This window comes from Euprymna scolopes, chromosome 43 (assembly GCF_053919585.1).
Source record: "Euprymna scolopes isolate OS-2025 chromosome 43, ASM5391958v1, whole genome shotgun sequence".
Lineage (NCBI taxonomy): Eukaryota > Metazoa > Mollusca > Cephalopoda > Sepiida > Sepiolidae > Euprymna > Euprymna scolopes.
The window spans coordinates 34,174,071-34,192,605 of NC_136524.1; the positions used below are offsets into that span (position 1 = coordinate 34,174,071).

The 18,535-nt window shown below is 31.7% G+C and overlaps 1 protein-coding gene across 20 annotated transcripts in view; it reads left to right on the top strand.

Moving 5' to 3' along the window:
* The window catches only part of LOC145268276 (eukaryotic translation initiation factor 4 gamma 3-like), a 222,638-nt gene that overhangs the window by 144,832 nt on the left and 59,271 nt on the right, over positions 1-18,535 (top strand). For all 20 annotated transcript variants that reach the window (XM_080123658.1, XM_080123651.1, XM_080123653.1 and 17 more), the window contains 5 exons: positions 1,332-1,464; positions 5,254-5,438; positions 6,213-7,743; positions 7,863-7,966; positions 14,626-14,866. In XM_080123658.1, the coding sequence (XP_079979784.1) occupies positions 1,332-1,464; positions 5,254-5,438; positions 6,213-7,743; positions 7,863-7,966; positions 14,626-14,866 (2,194 nt within the window). The remainder of the gene's footprint in view (positions 1-1,331; positions 1,465-5,253; positions 5,439-6,212; positions 7,744-7,862; positions 7,967-14,625; positions 14,867-18,535) is intronic.

The following is an 18,535-nucleotide window of genomic DNA, read 5'->3' on the forward strand; positions in this document are numbered from 1 at the left end:
ATATCTATGTATCTCATAGACTTCAAGTGTTAGCCCCTGGTTGTGGGCCCCTTGATTTCTGAGAACTTCGACTGAAGTAAAATAAAACAAAAAAAATTAAAAAAATTTTTTTAATTTAAGATATTTCTTCGGGACAACAACACCAAGCAAGAATATAGACTTTGTGGGATTTTTTTTTTTTTTTTTTTTGCTTTGCATACACAGATAATAAATGTAATTTTCAATCTTTTTTTTTTTTTTTGATGCATATTGTAAAATTCCAGAGCATATATGAAATTTTGAACTAATAGGTTTCTGCATTGGAAGAGATGCACCTGAAGGTTGCCTAAGGTTACATTAACTGAAATGTTGTGAATTTAGTAACCAAGATGAGTTTAATAATCTGAAATTATCCTCCTTATCTAAAAAAAATAAATAAAATAAATTTTTTAAAAAATCGCTTTCTATTTTAAATTGTGGGTCATAAAAATGCTTGTTAATGCTCTTTAAAGATTACACTGAAATCTTGTGGCTTTAATTGAAACTATCTAAAAAAAATATGTTACGCCATTTCATGTTCATACATGTTATTACCTTTCATACACATTAAAAAAAAAAAAATTAGATACTTTTAGATTGTGATTATTCTGATGTTGCTAAAGTAATTCATTCTTTTTAAAATGAATTGTTCCAAAATCAAATGATCTATATATTTCTTTTTGTCTGTTCCACTTTTTCTTGGAAATTACTCAGATAATTTGCTGCACCTTATTACAACAAAGGTCCATACAAAATCTCATCCAGATTAAGTATTATGCTATCTGTCTGATGCATGGTTAAGGATTAATAGGAATTTGTGTTTAATGCAAAAAATGAGCACAAATTTAACTATATTCAACCATCAATTTGGTGTATAGCACGCATCTTAAGTTAACAGGTTATGAATTTCTGCCTATTTTTAACTGGTTAAAAAGTTAAGCATGGTCACTAAAATGGTACACTTTTAAATAAAGATATTTAACTACAAGTTTTTTTATGGTAAAAAGACAATATTTATTGTTCTAAAAAGAATTATGTTGGTTTAAAATAAATGAAGGGGCATGTTCGTTTTATTTTTATTTTATTTTTTTAGCTAACAATAACTGCTTCTACAGTCATTTTGTAATAGACATAAAATTATAGTTTGGTGTAGAACGCACATTAGAATTTCCACGAGAATTTGTTAGTAAGTATAATTCTTCTATAATTTGTAGATTATGCTAAGTGATTTGTTTTGATTAAGCAACAAGGCTTCTAAATATTTTCTTTTTTTTCTAATATAAACTTATTGTATCTTTTTCTTTATTTTTTAGTACCCATCTGCCCAGCAGAGGATACAAACACCCCCCTTTACTAATCAGCCTCAACAGTCCGTACAACAATTTCAGATGGCTACTGCGGCTAGCCCCCAATATTATCCTCAAACACCACCTACAACAAATCCCGGTAAGTACTGTAAATGTTGAATAATTTTATAAAAGATAATTTATATAAGATTTTATGTGACACATTTCATCTTCATCACGATACACATTTATTTGTTTATATTCATATTTAATTAAAAAAGAAAAAATTGATTTGGAAATATTAAGTAGGATGACCTCTAGAGTGAATGTAATACTCTAGCTATGAAAATGATAATGATAGACATAAAAGGTACAGTGACAAAAACTCACCCACCCCCTCCTGATTATTTTTGAATGGCCTGATGCCTAATTTATTTTGGTACTTTTCAGAACTTTTTTTTTTTTCAATCCACACATGTACATAAAACTTTTTTGTTAGTTAATTTGGAATTACCATATATTTCAGCATATAAGACGACCCTTAAAGTTTAAAAAAAAAAAATCATCTTTAAAAAACAATATTTCATAAGATACCGGGTGTTGCAATCTCTAGACTAAATGAACATGGTTTCGTGATTTAGCAGTCATCTTATACAACCGATATATGAAAAATTCATTAAAATTTGCTCCAATTTTGTACCTAGTTTTATATGCCGAAATATTTAGTATATTTTTTTTATTCATAATTGAATCCATGTTTCATGACATTTTTACATATGAACTTTTTTGTCCCTTCTATAATCTAAAATAGCTGCTTTTAATTCCTTTTTTGTGTATATTAAATGCAGAGTATCTAAAAAAAAAAAAAATATGAATATTTTGAATGATTATAAAACTTATGTACATAGAGCGAGTGAAGCGGCCGCATTTGCGAGTGATTTTTCAAAGTAGGGACTAGAAATAATGAAACGCTTACCTTTTGGCGATTGTATTTCTTTCCCTGATAATCTTCCAAGACTCACTACCGAGTGAAAAATATCTTTTCAACGTTTTTTTTATAATAAAACGAACAAAGTTAAATTATTTAAACAATAAAAGTTAAATAGAACAATATACTCTCTTTTTTTTTTTTTTTTTTTTTTTTTTTTTTTTTTTCACAAAGGCTGTTTTAAAAAAACACCTGGAGAAATTAGAATGTTGATACCTCCAAATATCAACATAAAATTAACTAGATAGAACTAGCAACTAGCGGGGGTACCTGGCGTTGCCCATGTGTTAGGTGTTAAAGAAAAAAAAAAAGTGTTAATAGGGAGGGAGGCGCAAACCCGAAGGATGGGGGTGGGGTGAAAGAAAACATGAGATCTTGCTGCTACGCTATCAGGCCCTAGGAAGTGAAAAGCATTCAAATTTAATGATGTCAATCAAAAAGTTGACTTGCTAGCTGGTGCAGAAACGAACGTTGGCTGAAGGCCAGTTCAGTTTTCCGCTGTTTCATTTATGTTTCCCCATGGTGTTGGGGAAACCAAGCTCCCCAGAAAAAGAGGAACTCTCAAATGAATAGCAATTGTCTGATATGAAGGGTTTCCCCCACATTGATCAAAGCTAATTGCTTTCAAGACGTCTCGGCATGAAAGGCCACTGACACTTTCGCCTCGGTGAGTTTTTTTATTTATACGAAAAAGACCAAACATGCGAGAGGATGGAATAGCGTGAATTTTGTGAAAGTCAATCAAAATAAATGTAAACACGACGCCCCTTCACAAATTATAGATATTATGATCTAGGAAGTATATAAAAAGTTGTAAAAAATAGTAACCCTCTCAAATCCCCTCCCTCCGGAAAAAAAAAAAAGCCTTTGTTGGACATACAAAAACGTGTGCGGCCATTTTGCTTTATATATATATATATATATATATATATATATATAGGTTACACTTATATAAAAAAAAAAAAGAAAATAGAAAAATATATATGATGTACATACTCGTCATGAAATGAAGATGTTCTATTCCAAAAGTCATTGGTTTGGCAAGTAACTTTTCTATTTTGTTAGTAAACGAAAATATTTAGTTGTCAAATGTCAACTAAAGATAAATTTGTCCATAGAGCCCTGATAGAATGAAATGGAATAGCTTCGAATACAGAAGAAAGAATGTAATTGAAAAATGTTTGCAGATGTTCAAATCGACAAACATTTTTTGTCCAGACATTGCTGGTAAAAGTTAGTGTGAGTACATTTTTACACGCCTAGCTGCAACAACCGCTAACAACTTCCTGCATTATCTAGCTGTACCGAAAATGAAACAAAAATTCCATGAACAGTGGCCTAATTAGAGTTGGGGCGCGTCATCCTCTGTGTGTGTGTGTATGTGTGTATATATATATATATATATATATATATATATATATTAAAATAGGAAAATGCAAGTATGGAAAGTAATATGGTTAAGCTTAAACACGAAAAAGAAAAGGACAAGATATTCCAGTAAAAAATATAGATTTATAACTTAAAATATTGCAGTATTAAGAATTGATTATATAATGTTATGAATTGAATTTAAAAAAAAAAAAAAAAATTCTTAATGCTGCTATATTTAAGTTATAAATTTATTATATTTTTACTAGAATATTTTGTTCTTTTTCTTTTTCCAGTTTTAACAACTAATCCTTTATTTTTCCATGTTTAAGCTTAACCATATTACTTTTCATACTTGCATTTTTCTATTGTAATCCATGATTTTTCCAGACTTCCAGTAAATTCACTGGTTCTTTTTGCCCCCATAAACATAACATACACATATGTAATAATGTACGGTACTCATCTACTTTCAATAAAATCCACCCAATTATCTCCCTTTAATTTTTTCATTCTCTGTTTCACTTGTTACGTTTTTCCGAAAGTGGTGAATTGGTAGCAACAGTAGTTGCTGAAGCAATATAATTGCTACGGAAACCAGTCATAAAAAAACATCGCTCACCTTACGTTTTGTTTTTACGATTTTGAACACCAGTAAATTCATAACTTTTTTTTTACTGAACAAAAATTGAAATTTTTTTTTTTTTTTTTTTTTTTTTTCACAATATAGCTAAAAAGGTGATCTGTAAACTATAATAATTGTTTGAAATTTGGTCGAAAAATGAGTGAACAGTGAAGCTTTAAAGCCGTTATGACTAAAACTGCCACTTAACTATATATTCAAACAAAATCGTATGTGAATATGATTTCTAAAAAATGTACTCTTACTCGAATTACAATAAAACCTTTGTTTATGAACATAGAATGAAATGAACAGTTTCGAATACAGAAGAAAAATGTAATTGACGAATCATGTTTGCAAATGTTCAAATTGGTGGCCATGATTGTTCAGACAAGTGATAATGCACACCAAGGGATTCACAAACATCCACCAACCCTTTTCTTTTTTCAATGATATACACACATTTGATCTACCTATACAAGGTAAAATTAAAAATGTCTTAAATTTCTCTTAGTCTGTACATTTTTTTTTTTTACTAATCTGATGTGACTGAAATTTTGTATGGACCTTTGTTATAAAATTCAGACAGTTAAGTATTATATAGTATCAGTTTAATGCATAGTTTGGGATTAGTCACCACATTGACTAGAAGTTTTCTCGAAACTACTGGGACAATCTGACTGAAATTTATGATAAGGTATAACAGTGTACTCACTCTAAATCAACATCTACGCCTTTTGCCAGTTTTTTTAACAGGCTAAAATAATTTATACTTCGGTTGAAAATTGCATAGGCACTTTTCCGGGGGGGGGGGGGGGGCTTATCCTTTTTTTTTTTTTTTTTTTTTTTTTTTTAATCCTTTTCGAGGGTGGGGTTCATCCTTTTTATAAAGATGAACTTCGTAGTTATCTAGTGTAACGTTTTTTTTTTTATAAAAATTACAAAAGTAATTTCGCTTTTTTTCTTTCCAGTATATTACCAACAAGCACAGCCTTTTGTGTCCCCACAAAGACCCCCTTCTGCAGCTGCAGTACAAAATACCCCATCATATCAAAGACGTCAACGTACGATAATACAAATAGTGGATCCAAATACAGGCAAAGATATATCTGAAGAGATTTTGAACAACCGCTCTACTGCAGATGGTTCTTTATCAGTAAGTTTTTATTTATATGTATGTATTTCTTTAAATAACTAAATCCTTTGGTTCTGGTCCAAAATTTCCTCAATATTTAAAAAAAAAAAATTATATAATGTATTTACTTCTGACGAAACAAAAATATCATATTCCAAAAATAATGTAAATTGGTCATGTAGTTTTATTTGTATAAAGAAAATCGTTTTTAAGAAATAATTGGGAATTTGTAAATATGACAAAAAATCTGTTTGAATTATTGTTTATCTTGAAATTTCTTTCAAGATGGCGATACAAGATGATTGCACTTCTACTCATAAAATTTGATTTTCTTAAAAATAAAATTGATTGGTCAGTTTACATGATATTTTGGATTTTTTTTTTTTTTTTTTTTTTTTTTTTTACAGTCTTGCGTGCATACATACAGATTTCTTTTTGTTTTTTTAATGTGGAGGAATTCTGAACATGAACCTTTTTTAAGTCAGAAACAATCATAAATTTTAAGCACTTGTATAACATAACCCTTATTCCTGAATGGCTTCCGGGTGGTGACCACGGTGTAAAAAAAAAAATAAATAAATAAATAAATAAAAAAATAAATAAATAAATAAATTTTTTTTTTTTTTTTTTCTATTGTTGCAATACTTTGATATTTTGTTTTTAAAAAAATTGTCATCAAACATTTGGAAATAGATAAAAATTATAATTGAGCATATTTTTTTTTTTTTTTTTTTTTTTTTTTTTTAATTTTATTTCTTTACATTAAAAAAAATTATTTTTCAATTTTATTTCTAGGGTAGCCAAATAAGTGGTGATGTGAGAGCTCAGTTTGCTGCACAGGTAGCTGCAACATTAAAAACTGGACCCGTGTCGCTTCAGTTCCAATTACCAATGCAACAAGTCCAAAATGTACCACCTGCAGTTCAACAGCAACCTTCAATGCAACAGCAAGTTCAACAACTAACTCCCCAACAAATTCAGTCGCATCCAGTTGTTGCACAAGCGCCTCAAGTGCCGCACACACCGGCCACCGCCCCCCAGGTGCACCAACTGACTTCAGTTCAACAGCAACCCGCACCTTCTCCACCTCCCCAACAACCAGGTCTTTCCCATGCCCCAATTTCACATATCTCTCCACGGCCAGTGACGCCTCAATCACAGCCCCAGCCCCAAAGACGACAACCTAGCAAGAGTCCACCAGCAGCTATTGGAAATATCCCTGCCCCTGTACAAAATATGAAAGAAACTAGCTGTATTGTATTCCAGACTGGTAAACCACAAAATCAAGAACTGATGGCAACACAGTCACACGCTCTATCATCGCCTCTCTCTCTACAAGAAACTCTTTCTATTCGACCGTCTTCTCCAGTACAAAACAAGGCTCCCCAGATAGCACCTTCTCAACCCACGACTAGCTCTATGCAAACTTCCCAACTACCCACACCAGTTGTACCTCAACTGACCACAACAGTGGTACCTCCGTTGGCCGCTGTGGTACCTGGACTGGCCACACCAGTGGTACGACAGTTAATGCCATCGCCGGTAGTACAACCGCAAACAGAACAGCCTGTAGTTGTACCTCAACTTACACAACCAGTACCTGCATCACAGCCTTTGACTGTGCCGCCAGCATTAATTCAAGTTCCTCAAGTTGCTCCCAAACAACCTCCGCAACAAGTTTCCCAACCATCTGCACAGTTAACTTCTCCCCAAACAATTCCACCAGTAACTCCTGTGACCCAACAGCAACCGTCTATGCAAGCGTCACAGGCTATTCCTATGCAAGTTTCACAGGCTATTCCTATGCAAGCATCACAGGCTATTCCTATGCAAGTTTCACATATACAACAACAACAACAGCAGCAGCAGCAAGCCTTGCCACAACAAGCATCACAACAAAAATCTACAGTACCAGAAGTTCCAGTTTCAAATGCACCAGCACAAGTGACTACGCAGGTGCAAAATAAGCCATCATCATCACCGTCTGTCGAAGTAGCCACAGACTCTGCTGGATGTACAGATAGTGCAGTAATTCCAACAGCTTCAACATTTGTTGTTGAGGAAAATAACGGAGATGATAAGGCACAAGAATCAACTGACTTGAAAGAAGAGATTTCCTCCCTTCGTCCTACTTCTCCATCACCACCACCACCCACGTCTCAAGCGTCAGCGTTTGAAAAACCTGTAGAAAACCAAGGGGATAGGCTTTCACCAAAAAGTACAAAACCAGAAATTGAGACTGAACAAAAACCAGTAACTGATGATAAAGATTCTGTTCAGGTGTCATCACCTTTAGAAAACTCCAAAGTTAACGAAGATAATGCTGGTACGTTTTTGTTTTTTTTTTTAATTTTCTTAATGAAATTTTACTTGAAGATATTGCCAGATCTCTCTAATTTTCTTCCTGTTATCTATGTATTTATTTTTTATATTAAAATTTTCTAGCTAAAGATATAAAGAAAGACAAGCCTAAAAAGAAAAAGGAAGAAATTACTAAGAAAGGAAAAAGTAAAGAAGAATTGGAAACGGAAACTATGAAAGATTCCCAGGTAATGAATTCCTTTAGTCACAAAAATCTTTCACACGCCACAAGATGTTTGACACAAATTCGATACTTTTGGGAAAGAAAAGAAAAATGTCATATCTTGATGCTATTGCGTTAATGTATTAGGCAAACCAACATATCAACTGATCCAAAAATTGGAAGTCTTATGGAGCCAGGCGATGATTGCCCCAAAATAGTCATCTGTGTATCTTAAAGGTAAAGAAATAGTTAGAGAAACATTTTGTACTATTTTTTTTTTTTTTTTTTTTTTTTTTAATAATTTCTTTTACAAAAGTAATTAAATAGTTTGATTTTTTTTTTTCTGCAGTTTACAGATCATATATATATATATATATATATATATATATATATAGAAGCGAAAATGTATGTGTGTTTGTCTCGCAAAAACTTTTGACACAGGCCACAAATCTTCGCCAAATATGTATCATTTTAAAGCTCAAACCTTCGCCCGACGAATATCGAAAAATTGGCCAAAAACATTAATTCCTTCACCCTAAACTAGACCCTTTTCTACAAAGAGGGGTGCCAAAAAAATCGTTCCTTCATTTTCTCTCCTGCTACTATGACAATCATGTCATGTTTGACCTAGAAAACGTTGACGTTAGTTTAAACCAACTGCAAGTGTTTTTAAAGGGTTAATTTTATCCGTTCTCAATTGTATGTCTCTTTGACGTAGGGGTAACATGTCAGGCTTCCCTTCCCCCAACGCCTTAGCCTCGATGCTTCGGGTTCGAGCCTGTGTTCCTACCTAAATTTTTTTTCCTCTTTTACATTTTTTACGTTTGTTTACGGGTTTTGCTTTGTTTTGGTTTTTCCAGTTTTTTTATTACATTTGTTTATGGTTTTGATTTTTTAAATTTTTTTTTTACATCGTGTTTTCTTTATAATATTAAAACAGGGTCTCCCCCTCTCCCTCCCCCCCATTCCTCCTACATACACCTCCAAACATTTGGGCAACGCCGGGTACCCCTGCTAGTGCTGAAATATTAGAAAGTCATTCTTAACACTATGGGGCATGAGGCCTTGTTAACTACTAGCATGTTACCCAGCATTACACTTTTCGACCTTTTATCAAATACTTGTTTCTGATTTTTGAGGATTGATTATACATATTTAAATATTTCTACCTACTATTCTCAGCTTGAGTGTTAGTTTCACATTTTGTTCAATGCAACCTCTTGCTTGTCAAACTCTGGAATCTGTGCAGAATTTCAAACTGAACTCATTATACAAGAATTGTCTGCAAGAACCCATGACATAGTGCATAGAGTATTTGGTAAAATCCAGTTGTAAAAGTTAATCTATTCTGGAGGTTGAAGGTTCAATCCTCTCAGTGCAGGTGACCCAAAAATACAATTGTGAATTCTTTAGGACTTCTACTCGCTCATGGCTGACAAAACAAGAACATGCTAACCTCGTTAGATAATTAAAGGGTGTCATTAGAAAATCTGCAGATTCCCAACTTTGACAGAAAGATTCTAGAGTTTAACATGATGCACCTGAAGAAGCTCATTGAGCAAAACGTGAAAATAACACAAGAGAAGAACACTAGTCCAAAGAATCCAAATAGTGTGTTTAACCAAATTGTTCAGTGCTTTCTTATGATATATTCATATTATGATATACAACCCCCCCCCCCCTTTTTTTTTTCTGCCTTTTTTTTTTTTTTTTTTTTTTTTTTTTTTCCATTTCTCCAGCTTCTCAACATATTTTTTTATATCATAATGAAGTCACACAAACTCGCTATAATCCTTCTTGGTGAACACTAATTTCACATGTCAGGTCCTATGGCTTTTAGTAGCACTAAGCCGCAACTAAGATTTCTGAATCAATGACATTCTGCATTAAAAAATTCACCAGTTAAAAATGGGTCCTTGTCCAGAATTCCCCCTAAAAAATAAAGAAAAATGTATCTGGTAGGTATCTGTGACATAATGAAAATATATTCCTAAAATTACATAAATTGATCAAACAGCTTGAATTTGAAATAAGAAAATAAAATTTTATGAATATTCTAGGAGTGACTTACTCACCCGCCATTTTGAAAATTTTTGAGAAACAAAACGGGATGACTCAAAACTTTATCAATACTTTGTCAATTTATGCATTACTATGCCTGCAAATTCTCATTAATTGCGTAAAAATGATTTCCTTTATACAAATAAAATCACTTGATCAATTTATGCAACTTTTTGGGATATATTTTTGTTTTGTCATGGATACATCGTACAGATATTTCCTAACTTTTAATATAGGAGGAATTCTGTGCAAGAACCAAAACATTCAGTTAATGACCTTATTTGATTTTATTATCTAGATGTAATGGAAAATCTCTTCAACTCTTGCACCTATCATTGCATTCTTTTTTAAAGAATTGTGATTTTTATGCTTTAAAGTTTTTATTAAGCCAGTTTCAAACTTTTAATGTAAATCTATAATAAACTAGCAGGACCAGTGTACTACTGTTTCTTGGGGCGGAGGGAGGGATGACACAAAGCCAGAACAGATTCAATAAAGGACAACACCCCACGCCCACCCCACCTCTGAAAACAAATTTAACTGTGGTTGTTAATGAAAACTGGGCACTGGCAACTATAGCCAAAGTGAAATCCTCTGGTTTCCACTCTCTGTCGTTGTCGGCACTGATACTTACTGGCTTTTTACTGGTGCTCAATGGCTATCTTTTGTAACTGGTGTTCATGGTGATTAGTGCTGATTGGAGGTGGTTACGTATATCTACTGGTCGACACTGACTTCCTTTACAACTGTTACTCTCAGTTCCTGTAATTCACCATTTATGACTAGTATCGGCCTCCATTGAAGTGTTCTGAAACAAAAATCTTCAGTGGCGAGTTCTGGGGGTCATTGGCACTTTTAGGCGAGTACTTGGTTTTACTGGCAGGCAGTGGTTTACTCTGCAACTATTGTCATTGTTGATCACTATGTATCATGACAAGTGTCAGGGCCCTATTCAACTATCAATTGGTGAGTACCATTATTCAGTGGCAGGCACTGTTGATCACTTGATGACTGTGATTGGTAGTAGTGATCAATGCCCTTCAAATCGTTGCTGTCACTTCTTGACAAGGGCTTGCATTGGTATGCAAATTACCTGTATCCTATTGTCAAACACTGTCATTCAGTAGCAAACACCATCATCCATGATGGTCATTACTCTTACGATGCTTAATGTAATTTCTAATATTCAATTCTATTATCGAAGCAGAAACAAGTATAGAATATATATATATATATATATATATATATATATATATAACTGTGCAGCATTTGTTAGTCAAAATTGTTTTTATTAACAGTTTTATTTAGTTCTCAATATTTTATAACTATTCAAAATTCCTGTAATCCAAAATTCCCTTAATCTGGTGAATGTATGTGAACATTCAAATTGATTATAACGTAATTGTGAAGGGAGGGCTCCATGTTTTAGGTAGGGTAGACGAAAAAAATGTTAAATGTATGGAGAAAGAAAGTAAACCTGGAGAGTGCAGGTGTGAAAAAAAAATGTGGCAAATGTATAAAAGTTTCCAGTCTTGTCGATAGGAAAATAATTATCATGCTACCATCTGTAAATATTTGTTTGGAAACGTGATTCTCCTAGGAATTATTATAGGAATTTGATAATGAATAAAATCGACCAATTTGCGAAACCTGCATCAGGTATTGGCTGTTTGTGTGATCATATTGAATGTATATTTGGTGTCTGTATTTTTTATTGCTGTAATGCTTGTTTTTTTTCTAGGGGAGGGGGGGGTTGTCTACTATATATATATCTATAATATAAAGCTGAACGTCTGTGTGTGTGTGTCTGGTCACGAATAGGATCCTATATGGTTGACTATTATAGAAAACTGATCACATGATGATAGAAGATATATCAAGACACAGGAATGGGTATGTTTGATCTGGCAGAACGGTGGTTTATTAAAATTGTGGGGTCTGCGTTCGTGCCTGGTCCACAAAGTATGGAAATAAAAAAAACGTTTACAAGTGTTTTTGATATAGATGTACATAAGAATATTTTGATAAGTATGTTTCAACTTAAATAGGGATGGTATAATAAAAGTATGGGGTCTGCGTTCGCGCCTGGCTTCCATAGAATGGATATAGGCACAAACTTTAATAAAGACTTTTAATATCTATCTGCATAAGTATACTTTGATAATTATTTTTCAGTTTGAAGAAATATGGTATAATAAAATTATGGGGTGTTCGTTCGCACCTAACCTCCATAGAATGGAAATATGTCACAAAGTTTAACAAGGTTTTTTAATATAGATCCACAGAATATTGTGATAAGTGTTTCAGTGTGAACAGGTATGGTATAATAAATTATGGGGTTTATCTATTTTATTTTTACTTTCATCATATTTTGCTTTGGTTTTGATACCTCCAAATTCGAAGCTATCTCTTTACAACCCTTCCTTTTCATAACCTATCATACTTTCATAAATCAGAGTCCATTTTCTGTAGGCTGTTTTTGAACTCAGAACTTTTTGCTAGTATATATATATATATATATATATATATATATATATATATATATATATATATACATATATATACACACACATCTATATCTCAAAGAGAGATGAATTAATCGTTCACTATATCTAAAACAGTTTAAAAAAAAAAAAAAAAAATGGTCTCCGTTCTGTCTCTTCGCTGGAGACAATGGATACCCTCTGTAAGAGTGCCTGCATATGTAATTGTGAAACAATGATTGCTCAATCTCAGACCTCACTTCTAAGTTAGCATTGCCTGATTTCAGTGGTAAGAAGAAATTTAGAATGACTGGAACCAACGCAGGGAGCACATCCAGCACTTAATATTCCCAAATGGTCCCCCCTTTTTTTTTTTTAGTACTGACCAGACTCAATGATGCTTAACTCCGGTGATCTAACGATAACTGGTGTGTCAACATGATTGTCGTATAACGGTTTCTGGTAAATAGTTGGATCTTTCTATTGTTCCAAGAAATATTTTACTGTTGATGATGATCTCTACTTTATAAGAGTCTGAGGTTATAGTCAGCTAACCTAACTCTTAACTTCCAGTGTGGTTGCTACCGGAAGTTAAGAGTTATCAGTTTCTTTGCCTTTTTTTTACTCTCACGCCTATATCTCCTCTGTGCGTGTACTTTTTTTATTTAATTTTTCTGATCCTTATTTTTTTTATTTAATAATCATTGAAAAGGTTTTCTGGTGTTATTTTAACTAAGAATTATTGAAATTAGTTTATTTTTAAAAGAAGTATTGAAAACACTTTTTTAAAAAAAAAAAAAAAAATTTTTTTTTTTTTTTCCAACTATTTTGGGAATATTATGTATTAGATGTTTTTTTATGATTGAAATTTTATTTTGATTCCAATAATTTTATTTCTATGCTTTCATAAACTTATATATTCATTATAAATTCAAATAAAAACTTTTTCAATTAAAAAAGAAATGTATTTCAATTTCATAAACATTTCTTATATAATTTCAAATAAAATAAAAACTTATTTTTTTACATTTTGTTATTAAAAGTTCAAATAAAGACTAAGTGTGTTGTTTTTATCTGTATAGTTTTATTTTTTTGTATACTTTTCAATAATGTCCTGTTCTTATATTTTATTTCAATAAATGACTTCACAATAGAAATACTGAAGAACAATAAAAGTGAAGAAACTAATTTGCCTTGTCACTGCTTCTCTGTAGCTGTCACACTAGAATTTAGGAAGTATATTAGCTGACTATAAGAACGTTTGATTTGATCCAGTCTTCTACCACAACTGAGGAGGTGGCACTCAGAACTTTGTTGTCTTGGCAGATTAGAAAATCGGCTTTGCAGTCTAGTGGGAGATAATCTCTTTCTAATAGTAGAGATCTTGTTAATCTTTCTCTACTCTATCATTATTCTCATTAAAGGGGTTTGATTGAGCTTAATCTCTGGTTTCTCCTTGTAAGACATTCACAGCAAAAATTTATCTTGCTATTACCATTTCACACCCCCACCCCCCTTTATGTATCTAAAATCAAATGGAAGGTCATCTTCAAGTCCAGTGTCAACAAATACTTATGAAGTTGTCCTCTTAAGTAATCAAATTTTATCCATTACATTCATTGTTTTCAATCTTCAAATGGAGTCCACTTATTCTTGATTTTCATCTTTATAATGCTGTATGTTTAGCAAAGCAGCATAAAATAACCCCTTTCTTATCTCTTTCTCTGTCAGTCTTTGGAATGGCTAATAAGCTTTGAACTCTGATGTCTCTTGGTCTATTAGCAAACTGGGCCAATTTAGATTTACCTATCTGACATTACCCAAAATACACTGTTATTCCCTTAGCTAAATTCTTTTTTAGTTTAAAAAAAAAAAAAAAAAAGTTTCATATTGTTAGACTGTCTGGATCAAACTAATTTAAAAAATTGCAGCAAAGTGTGTTATATTACTAAATAATCAATAAATCTAAGCAGGTTTTATCTATCAGCTTAAATACTATATGGGTCTGATTTTGAAAATCCAATAAGATAACTTTATATACATTGGAGACTAACCAAAGATAGTTTTTTTTTTTTTTTTTTTTTTTTTTTTTAATAACATATTCATGTATTGCTAATTTTATTTCATATTTATTTTGCAGCCTTCTTCTGTAGATGAAGCAACTAAAGAGGATCTGGAAGAAAGCGCTCCACCAAATGATTTGGCAGCTAAAGAAGAGAAATCTGCCATAGATGAAGAAGACATTACTAAAGTTGAAATAAAAATTGAAGATAAAATTGTAGCAAAGGAAAATGAAAAGAATGAAGCAAAAAATAATGAAGAGGAAGAAGAAAGTATTGATGACTGTGAAGACAATAGTCTTAAATGTAAATATAAAGACGGTAAGTTAGGGCGATGCCTGAGAGTCTTTGTATTTTCTTCTGTTTTTATTCATCCCCCACTCCAGTTTATTTATGGCATTATATTATTAATTGAACCAAATTGTGGTACTTGTGCAGTTTAATCAAGACATAAAAAAATAAAAATATCGGGGGGGGGTACATTGTATGTATTTGTTTTGGACTGAAGATCTCAGAAAAAAATTTCACTTAATTTGATCGAGTATTTTTTTTTTTTTTTTTTTATTACAGTGGAAAACATGTTTTTATGACAGCACATTGAAGATAGCCATCTTTGAATTTTTTTAACACACCATGGGGAGATAACTCGGTTTAAAGCGCCAACACTTCCTCCCCATCTTTAATACTAGCTTTTCTTCCTAAAAATCAAAACATGGTTACCTTTTGATTGGTGTCATAACAAATTGCTTGTTGTTATTTGTTTTTTGTTTTTTTTTTCGCTATAAAAAAAAACTACTTGATGTAATTAAGTGATTTATTTTTTTGAAAAACTTCATTCCATAACGGATACGTACGATATAACTTTTTTTTTTTTTTTTTTCGCTATTTTCATTTTTTAATGTCTTGATTAAACTTTACAAGTACCCAAATTGTTATAAAAGTATTTATTACAGTAATATTGTTTTAAGCTATAAAATTATTACATAAATATCTTGTAAATTTGTCAACACATGAGGATTTGCTAAGAACTTTAAATTTTAGTCTTCAGGTTGGAGTAAAATCTTTGGTGCTTTCTTTGCTTTAGCAATGTTTTCTTATCCACAGAAACCAGGGGTGAGAATTCCCACCATTTTTTTTTTTTTTTACTCTTAAAAGTAAGATTTCCACTCAAAATTAGCACTAGAGGTTTTAAAATTATTTTGCTTGATTTTCTACTTATTTATTTTGTCTTGTTTAAATTTCCACTAGCCTGGTTACCCCAGCGTTGCACGGGTGTTTGGAGATGTGTGTTGAGCAAAAAAAAAAGTTGGAGTAGGCAGACTTGAACCCGTGACGTGAAGGCACAAAAGAAAGTGAAAGAAAATCTGACGTCTTACCGCTATTCCATGATGCAACTAGAAGTTCAGAACGTTAAAATTAGGCAAAGTAGCAATACACATGAAAAAATTGAAATAGCTTAAAATAGAGCTTGATGAGCTTGGAAAGAATTTTTTTATATTTTTTAAATCCAACTAAAATTAAGGAAGTTGTGACTATTTTTGTGCCTCACACGTTTGGATATTTTTCCCTATTTAAGACCATATGTGTTTTGTCACATTTTTTACACTACTTTTTCTGCAAAAATGCTGTATTTTTGTTAAAACAAGATTTAGCCATGAAATTTACCATATAAGTGTATTTTTGTGCTAGGAATTAGAATATGCTACTGAAAATCTCCAAAAATTAATGGTTTCCAAATAATCTGCAGTAAATGGATATAAATATGCTGCAATTCCTTACAAATGCCATGTATTCATAAAAAGAAAAGAAGTTAAACAACTCAAAGCTGAATTGTAATACATTATATGTAGAAATAACTGAAATCGAAATCTAGGACTGTTTAAAAATGAATATATTGCAATATTTCTTTGGTATTATTGTAGATTAATACCTTCTGTTAACCCCCCCCCCCCATCTAACCACCTCTCCAAAATATGTGATTTTACCTTTGTAAATGTGTGAATACCTTAAAAAGTTTTAATGAAAGATAAACAAGTATTATTTTAGAATCTAATGTAAAATGATTCCTTATTTTGAGCCATTCTAGCGTTTTAGGGCAGTTAACCATTTTTTCCCTATCAGAGATAAATCCTGTGTACTCTGACTTTGGGTTAATGATAAAGCTAAGGAAAATTATGTGTGAACATCCTGAAAACTTGATAGAAACAAAACAAAAAAAATTTTAGAAATTAGAGTGGGGGTTAGTTTTACATAAATTTAATGTAAAATAATTCACCATTTCGAGACCATTGTAACGTTTTAGGACAGTTGACTAATTTGTTTTTATGGGTGATAAATGGTACAAATTTTTTTTAAGAAAGGATTTTTTTATTTTATTTTTTTAGACACTTTTATGTAGCTGACAAAGAAACTTTGTTTGGTGAGGAGCTTGCCACTTAGACTTAGCATTATTGTTAGGACTAAAGAAGGTTTTAAGAGGAGGCTTGCCACTCGTACCTAGGGTTAGAAGTAGGATAAGGGTTTTTTGTTTTATCTTTTTTAAAGGCGTTTGACACCCATAATTACAGTTAGTGGGCCATAATTATTGGCCTTTTGAAAATTTTATGCCTTAGATTTTGGACATCAAATTACTTTTAAATATGAAATTTATTTTTGTTTGTCGTAATTCTTAAGGGGTGTGAAACTTAACAAATAGACAAAAATAAATTTCATTACAAACAAGTGACATCACTAACAGAAAACGTGACGTTTGGAAAACTTAAGTAGTTTTGCCCACTTATTTAAATATCAAAAAACATTTTTTGCTAAAGCTAACAAATCATTCACAAATTTTAGATAAATTTACTTTTTATTTTCAATTACATTTCTTGTCCGAGTGACACATTATTTCGTTAAACTTTCCAGTTTAAGACGTTTTTTTTTTATTTCTCCACCTGGACTTCGGGCCAAGATCAGTGTAGTATTCTGATGCTACACTTCGCCTTTTCTGTCCTCTGTCAGTGAAGGAGAAATCCTTAATGACTGAGACAATTTTTATTTTTCTCTCCAAATTGACCCTTTTGCATGAAAATAATTCCTCCGTTCTAGCATCTTAGGGCAATTAACTTTTATTTATTTTTTTTATGTAAGACTAAGGAGGGGGGTACCCGGTATTGCTCGGGTGTTTAGAGGTGTGTGTGCTCGAGTGAGGGAGGAGATAGGGGGGTTAATCAAAACATAAGAATAAGCGAAGTAAATATTTTATTTTAAAAAAATCGGAGAAAAACTAACGTAAGGCAAACAAACGATGTTAAATGTAAAAATCAGAAAAACAAAATAAAACGTGAATGTGATGGGGGGAAAAACCCCCAGAAAAACAACCGTCAAAACTTTTTAAAAAAATCGTTATGGAAATTTAGGGGAGAGCAATGGTAAGAATAAAGAATATGTTTGGTTGGTAGAATGCTTGTATCACTCGGATCTAAGGTTAATGGTAGAGTAAGTAATTCTCTCAGAATTTTATCAAAAAAAAAAAAAAATTAACTGTCCTGAAAAGCTACAATGGCATTGAATTAGAGGACCAAATTTCATGTGGTATTAGTAGAACAGTTGGAAATAAAAAAAAATATTTTACTAAATTATTTTTGTAAACTACTTGGGCAAAGTTATAGAAATGTGACTACTTGGAAGACCGTTGCAGATTGTACATTTAAGTACATGGTTTTCATGTTTCCAAAATTTAGATTGTGAAGATGAACTATAGCTATTTTATTTATATATATATATATATATATATATATATATATATATGAATTACTTATGCTGTTTTGAGAAAATGGATTTAGCTGAATCAAAGGAGTTTTGTTTATGGATCCAATGAGGTGAAAATTTGGAAACAAATGTTGTTGTGCAACATAGAAAAACATTTTAAAAAATAAGATGGCCGTTATAGAATAAAGTTCTCATTAATATAAAAAAAAAAAAATTGCTTAATTCGATCAAGTAAGTTTA